This window comes from Sinocyclocheilus rhinocerous, unplaced genomic scaffold (genome assembly GCF_001515625.1).
Source record: "Sinocyclocheilus rhinocerous isolate Xijiao unplaced genomic scaffold, SAMN03320098_v1.1 scaffold580, whole genome shotgun sequence".
Taxonomy (NCBI): Eukaryota; Metazoa; Chordata; class Actinopteri; order Cypriniformes; family Cyprinidae; genus Sinocyclocheilus; species Sinocyclocheilus rhinocerous.
Genome location: NW_015670982.1, coordinates 1,324,833 through 1,332,669, shown reverse-complemented (window position 1 = coordinate 1,332,669; position 7,837 = coordinate 1,324,833). Strand labels below are relative to the sequence as shown.

At 35.9% G+C, this 7,837-nt stretch overlaps 1 protein-coding gene across 2 annotated transcripts in view; it reads left to right on the top strand.

Moving 5' to 3' along the window:
- Positions 1 to 4,105: 4,105 nt before the first annotated feature.
- Positions 4,106 to 7,837, top strand: part of LOC107734574 (GRB2-associated-binding protein 1-like) — a 73,558-nt gene continuing 69,826 nt past the window's right edge. For both annotated transcript variants that reach the window (XM_016546563.1, XM_016546562.1), the window contains exons 1-2: positions 4,106 to 4,547; positions 4,636 to 4,757. In XM_016546563.1, the coding sequence (XP_016402049.1) occupies positions 4,686 to 4,757 (72 nt within the window). In that variant the 5' untranslated portion in view covers positions 4,106 to 4,547; positions 4,636 to 4,685. The remainder of the gene's footprint in view (positions 4,548 to 4,635; positions 4,758 to 7,837) is intronic.

The window sequence follows — 7,837 nt, the reverse complement described above, 5'->3', positions numbered from 1 at the left end:
TATTTAAATGAAAACAAAATATAAACAAACTCTAATAATATATACATTAAAATAACAATGGGTTATACTGAACTTCAAAGCAACAATTATAACAAGTGTTATTCCTGTGAATATTCTATGGCTCATGTCATGTTCTGAGACTAAGGTCTGTTTTGACTATCAGAGCATGAGACCTTTGTTAGTCACCTTGTGGCTATCAATCAATAAGTCCACCCCCAACATCCCAGTGTCCTCAGTTTGAACCACTGTGCTCCATGTCCTTTGGTGAACCCTGACACAATGCTCGGCTTTTGAGCACACAGTCCTGTTAAAATCAGTACGGCATCATTGTCCTGGTGCATTAGCTTAGAATAGACCCTTAAGGCTGTGGTGAAGCACTCCTTAGATGCACATTTCTTAACTGAAGAACTAATACATGTAGCAAAGACGGCATTGTGGTTTTCAAATGTGGGCACCTTTAGTTCTTCATTCCCTCCAGAGCCATTAGCTTTATATCATGTTGGGCGCTGCAGCGTTGCACCACTCACACAGTCTGTAAAACCATTTGGTAAAATCAATGACTCTCAATTATTCAACAACTGAGATCTACACATGTCTTTGCTACAGTTTAGGCCACTCCCACTGACAATTTATTCTGTGACATGGAAATTGTTATCATATTGTTATAGTTCTGTAATAACCTTTTAAATAGCCACTTATATCGTCTTTAGGTTTTTAGATCAATAATCGAAGAAAACAAACAAGGTGTTGATTGTAAATTATGGCATAGACAAAAATACTTAATATAAATTATAGGCTACATCAAATATCACTCTGAGTTGCATATTGTCATTATAAAGTCTCATAAAGTTTTCGTTTTTGGCTTCATTCTTGTGTTTGATTTATAACATTTACCATTTGATGAGTAATTTTAACAACAGACTTTTGTAATTGAATCTGATAAGACCATTTCTCTGGGAAAAAAAATAAATTAAATAAATACATAAATGCATGTAGTCTTCAACACATAACTGCAGGCTTTTTTTCTGCACTATAGCTTGACAATAGCACTTGTCTAATAATATTTTCATTTATTTTAGGACCTCAATCATTAAACAATTCACTGTGAACTGAAGTGAATAAATCCAATGCTTTTTGACTAAGCACTCCACCATCTTTCTGTCTTCTCTCTCTTTCTTTCTGATTTACATTTTACATCTTTAGAGTTATAATTAGTAATACAAGCCTACTGAATTTTCCATACTCGAAATTATAATAATTAACTATCATAAAAAAAGCTATGTTAAAATTAGTAGTTTCAAGAATAAACAAAATCCTTCCTTAAATTGTATAAGTGATACCTAATTTAATAATTGTATATACTGCCATATTAAGTGTACTGGAAGTGCACCTCCATATTGCAAAATGTTTATTTTAATCCACAACCTGAAATCACATGATGAAAGATTATAGGATAATAAACTGACTAAATCAATCCTTTGCAGTGAGCTGCAAATTAGGCTATATTGAGTAGGCACAAAGTTTCAGAGATAACTGGGTAAGGCGTTTAGCATTCCGAAGATAACAATCCCACAAACATGAAAGTTCTGTACTCAAACTGTTCACTTTTCATCATTATATTGCTTATTATCAGTGATATAAACTTTAATACCTTGTACTACGCTTTTTAGTGGTTTATCATAAACACTGCATTTCTGCCATTTTTTTTTTCATTAGGCCTATTTATAAAAATATATCCTATGTGTAAAATAAATTCATGTATTAAATAAATAAATAAATAAACTGGCAATAAAAATAAGTGTCATAACCGCAGGCTACTTTGACAGTTCAGGGGTCTCATTTATAAAATTCTCCGTAGATTTCATCCTAAAAGTGTACGTAGGCACAAACGCTAGATTTTGCGTAAGCACAAACGTTTTCAGATTTATTAAACCATGCATACGCCAGAACCTGCGCAAAAACCCCTTTATAAGTCCCAGTCAGGGGAAGATTGTGCGTACGTGCATCTCCACCCCGACTCCTCCCCAAAATCACCATATATGGAGCTTTCAACGCCTAGGATACGGACTATAAATGCCATTTGTGCCATACACATTGATTTTTATTGCTAAAATCATCCGATATCCTTATGATTTAGAATAAAATATCGATAAAAACTGTTTAAAATAGTTCTCAGAAAAATAATTTAGAATAGAGTTGATCTCATTAATTTCCACTTGCCCAATATTCAATTGTTTAAAAAAAAAATCAAATTAAATTAAATTATTGCAGTTTTGCTGATAAGGTGAACATCTTTTAGATATTTTTAGTGGAAAAATATAGGCCTATATTTATTGCAGTGCAAATACAATTATCTGCGCGTCATTGACAAAGTATTTTAAAAAAGGAAACGTGCAAATCTTACCGTTTTCTTCAAGCTGTATACATCCTTCAAATACAGTGGTATTTTTCATAATGTTGTGGAGATGCCTTCACACGACATCAACACTTCCGTGCAGCTGCGGTTGTACAGTAAGCTATTATCATTGGACCTATTCAAACCGGACAATAGACCGTTCCACCGAATCCAGCAGTGTCCGCCATAATATCGAAGTAAGTGCGCATCATTGATGTTCTCGCTAAAAATATTTTCTTAAACATGAGATGTGCAGTTTAGTTTAAGGATAAATTATTGTGCACCTACAGCACTCCTCGCTGTCATTAAAACATAACATAACCACAAGAAAAGTAATCAAGCGCATCCACTACAAATAGGCTGTCTGAATTCATACAATTTTGGTTTAACTTCTGCGTAATAACTTTATGTAATTTCAGTGCTTATCTCCATTAATGAGAGTGGAATATTTAATGTAAATGTATATGATGAAATGAAAAGTTTAAAATCGTTGTTTACTTCATTACTTTTCTCTCTCCAGGAAGAAAAAGTCTGTACGCATGGGTCAGAGTTTGCATGCAGATGTGCAAATTTTCCCGTCAAGTTTTTTTTTATAAATCCCACCTTTTGCGCAGGAAGTGGCGTACGCCTCTTTCAGGGCAGGTTTTGTGCGTACGCAACGGTTATAAATGAGGCCCCAGATAAGTGCAGTCTTTATCGAGACGTTCGCTTAATTGCCACTAAGTCTCTCTATGACTCTTTTCTGCGATTCGGTTCTTTCGAACAGCTCATTTGAAGAGTCGGTTCAAAAACAAATTATGTGATTTTTTTACGTGCTGACGTAATTACGTCATCGTGTGTTGAATATTACATGCCCTAGATCAGGGGTGCCCAAACTCGGTCCTGGAGGGCCAGTGTCCTGCAGAGTTTAGATCCATCCCCAATTAGACACACCTGAACCAGCTAATCAAGCTCTTACTAGGCATACTAGAAACCTCCAGGCAGGTGTGTTGAGGCAGGTTGGAGCTAAACTCTGCAGGACATCGGCCCTCCAGGACCGAGTTTGGGCACCCCTGCCCTAGATGTTTAATAAAGCCAAATGTAGACACACATTTCTGTTTATTACTTACTTTTTTTTTCCCGAATGGGCATATTAATGACAGTGTTTATTGGACTGTTCAGTTCATGTTTATTGCAGCATGATTCAGCTCATAAAAATCTAAACATAACAAATACTTTAAAAATCAATTAGTGCCTAAATATTTGCAATCACATTAAATAATACAAATGTGTTTACATTTCTTGAATAAAAAGGTTGGCAGATAAAAAAATATTAAAGAAAAAAATATTTTAAAATATTTATAATTATAATCATATACACTGACCAATTATGATGATGATGATTATTATTATTATTATTTTTTTGTACAAATCCTTCAAAGTTGGTTTGCGAACCGGTTCAGTCGAATCATTAAAAAGATCAGACTCAAAAAATAAAAAAATAAAAAAATAAATTACTACTTTATTATAGCAGTCTTAATCCGAATTTAAGCAATTTTATTTGGGATTTGGGTAAGAGATTTGTTTAACACCTATAGGAGCCACCGTCCCAGTGTTTTCCCTCTGACGGAGCAACACTCCAAGACTACATTTCCCATGATGTAATGTTCTTTATTCTCCGTCTTGACCGACTTCTCCCTGCCTCCGTAGGCCAGAAGAGGCTGAGTTTAGGGAAAGTATCGTCGTTTATGCTTGTCAATCAGCAAGGAGCCGTGGGGAGTGAAACTGGAGGGAAGGTCGACGTTCGGGACGGATTTCTAGTTCAAAAAGCACTTCAGTGCCAATGCGACCATAATGTTTTGGAAAAATAAGGAAAAACTGTATATATTTTCAAGGAAACTGTTTTGGTTTACTTTGAACTAAAGTAAAAATCAAAGCTTTCACTACGCCGAACTTGGCGAGTATTACTCGCTGCCTCGTTGCATTTCAGCTTGGAAAAAAAAAACGAAACAGCGGATGATTTACTCCGACAAAGTGTGTAAACTAAAAGGGGGCTCAACTACAGACGGATATTGCTGTGTTTAGACATATTGTGTTTGATATATCAGAGGAGAGGACTTCATCCAGAGGAGTTTCAAGAGCCGTGTCGCTCTGCTGGAAACCAGGAGTGACGGTATTCATGTTGTTTTAATACACGCACTGAAAACACTTAGGCGCTACTTCCACCTCATGTTTTGGGACTTTGGTTTCATATGTTGCAGGTTGAAACACGAAACCTAAAGCGCGTATTTTCCTGGAAGGTTAGAAGAAAATGAGCGGAGGAGAAGTGGTGTGTTCGGGGTGGCTCAGAAAGTCTCCACCTGAAAAAAAGTTACGGCGTTATGTAAGTAACGTTAACGTTTACATCGTATTCAAATGCACTGGCAGTGTTGTAACTGCAGGACTGTTGGAGCAAGATTCATGCAAATTTATAGTGCGCTTTCCAACAACCGCAGGTCAATCACTGCTCGCGATTTTTCGGTTAAGGTTTTTTCGTTCTGAAATGCTGACGATCCAGGAATAGTTTGAAAACGGGATCAGTTCCTCAAAAATATGCGAGTGTGGACGCTGTCTTTGTGTTCATAGCACTGAAATTGTTGTGAAATTCGCATGTGCAAAATCCTTATTTGTGGCGTCTTGATCGGTTCTGTAGGACACACCTACCAGTGTTAAGAGAGAACTTTTTTGTTTGTTTATTAAAGGTACACTGAGTATTTTTTTAAACATTCACACGCAAACTAAGAGCGTTTTTTTTGTTGAGAAATAACACTGAATAACGCACACTATGAGACTCTCACATGCCAGTTTTCTAGAAAAGGCTGTTTTCTTCTACATGGAGTGGGTCGCTCCCTCATGGGCGGCGCCATGTTGACATCACATGACATAATTGACCTAGGTACGAATAGTAAAATAGTAAAAAAATCATGTTTACTTTATGTATAGCACTTTTAGCTTGTCGTTAGGGTGTAAACATAAAAGTAGGCCTACATATAAATAGTTACAAGCGCAAACAGAACACAGGACGGTCACAGCCATTGGCAGGCAGGTTGCAGACTGAAAACTTGTGGTAGTCTGGTCAGGGAGGTGCAGCAGCTAGCCACCAATAACATGCAAAACATCTTTGGAATTGAATCTAAGTATGTCCATAAGTGGATGGAGTATGAGATGGGGAAACATAGACAAAAGGGAACACAACAAAGTATAAAAAAACAGAACAAACTTAATGCATCCATGACTATAGGAATCTGTGTAAGTCCAAATTGTCTGGTACAGTTGGGAACGATAAGAGCCAGCTATGCATAAACCTTAGTGATGCTTATTGTTTTAATGGAATGTGGCTTGACCTGCAGACACCACGATCATACATCTAAATCTAAACATGTTTATGTTCTGTTTACTCATGCAAAAGTTGTTAGCAAGCAATAGACTTGTGCCTGTATTTGGTAATGCGATTCTTCTGAACATTCATTAATCTTAGGTATTCCAATATTTAATAACAGGTTGTTAAAATCGAAAGTTGCAACTGTGTTATTTAATGAGCTAACCTGAACTAAGACTTGTATTTTTTAAACAAGGATTAATAACTTCTGTAGCAAATGTAGATATTGCTCATTGTGAATGTTAATGCATTAACTAAGGTTAACTAATGAGGTCTTATTGTAAAGTGATACCTATTGGTCTTTATAGTTCTTTTGCACTTTAATCTGTTTAAAACTTTTAACTTTATACATTTTTCTGTATTGCTTTATTGCATTTAAATGTTCAGTTATTTTTGTTATAAGAAAAAAGTTATTAAACCTGTTATACTGTATTATGACAGCACTTTTTAAAACTAAATTCCAATATCGTGATAATACCGCATACCGTGATAAAAGCATTAGCAATTAATCGCAACATGAAAATTTGATACTGGCATATCCCTAGCAAGCAACATTCTTTTATGCAAGAGACTGTGACAATAATGTGTGCACACAATTTGTTTACAGTAGGCATGGCTCTTTTTGAAGTTTTGACAACTTTTTAAGTGGTTCAAGCCAAAAGCTATTGTTTATATGCTTCAAGGTTGCAGAAAACAGTGCTGTTACAGGTAGATGAAACTAATCATAGATTCAATTTAGATTCAGTTTAATTGTGTCAATTGCACTGCTTGCACCAGTGATCATTACATTGACAGCTGGCTCCTTGATCTGTGCATTTTTTTAGATGTTTTCCTTAGTTTTGTATTAAATATATTGTCACGTTACATTTTCGTAGATTTTAAGGTTTTTAGAATTTTTCACCAAATCTTATGAAACGCCTTTGTTTGCTGCTACTTTAGTTGCTAAGACAACTGAACACTTAACTCTCCATTCTGTCTGCACTGGATGACTCCGTGCATTTAGTCATTCACACATTGTATGTGTACCATGGGGTCTTCCCTTCCTCTTAGTGGTAATATACACCAATAATCTGTAATGAAATCACTCACTTATAGCTCTGCCTGCTATCGAGCCCTAACCAAACATGTTAGAAATCTCCTTCAGGCTCATGTGATGCTTTTTTTTTTTTATTGGATTCCTTTAATCTGGTGAAGCTCTGCTAGGAACATTGCTATTGAATTCATGTTTTATCTCATTGTACAATCAGCAACACGGTTTAGACTCAAACAGCCAAGTATTTTGCAAAAGTGGGATCTTTGGCATATTTTGCCTTTGCGATTTCACATGCTTTGAGCTTCCAGAGTAAACGGTAGTCTGTTGAATGTGATGAACAATATTTCATGCCTCCAAATCTAATTAAAATTATTTCTGAGCTCATCCACACAATGCTATAATAAGATTAGATCCAAGCAAGAACAAGTGCTGTGTTGTAACACAGAATGTTCTCACAAGTAAGTTGTAGATTTGCTTTTGCTTGAGACATATTTAAGCAAAGTGATTGTGGACAAAAGCCTTTGTTGTTTAGTTGGTTTTTAGAGTGAGATGAGAAACTTAATTCCTTTTATCCCTCCTTTCTTGTTGCAGTAAGTTTACAGTCTAGGTTTACAGTAGTTTTAAAGTGCCGTCCTCAACATTGGTCTTCATTCTCAGCCTGTTTTCTGGTGCATGAAGTTGGAGTGGTCTCAATATATCACATGTGGCTGATTAGGACCAGACTGTTTTTATTGGAGCCGAGTGGCTGCTATACTCCTCCTTAAAAAGGAGCCCCATGCCAGGTGTACAGACCTATTAGTGATTCTATATCTGTTTTTGACCAGCTGTACATTGATCAACATGAGCTCTAATTTTAGATACATTTTGCAATTTCTTATGCTGTGACTGCACAGAGAAACTATAACCCTGTAATAATTTTTATCTGCTTTAGACGTCCAGTGATGACTTTTTCATGTAATTTGTAGACATCCTCCAAAAATTTACACTACCATTCAAAAGTTTGAGATTGGTA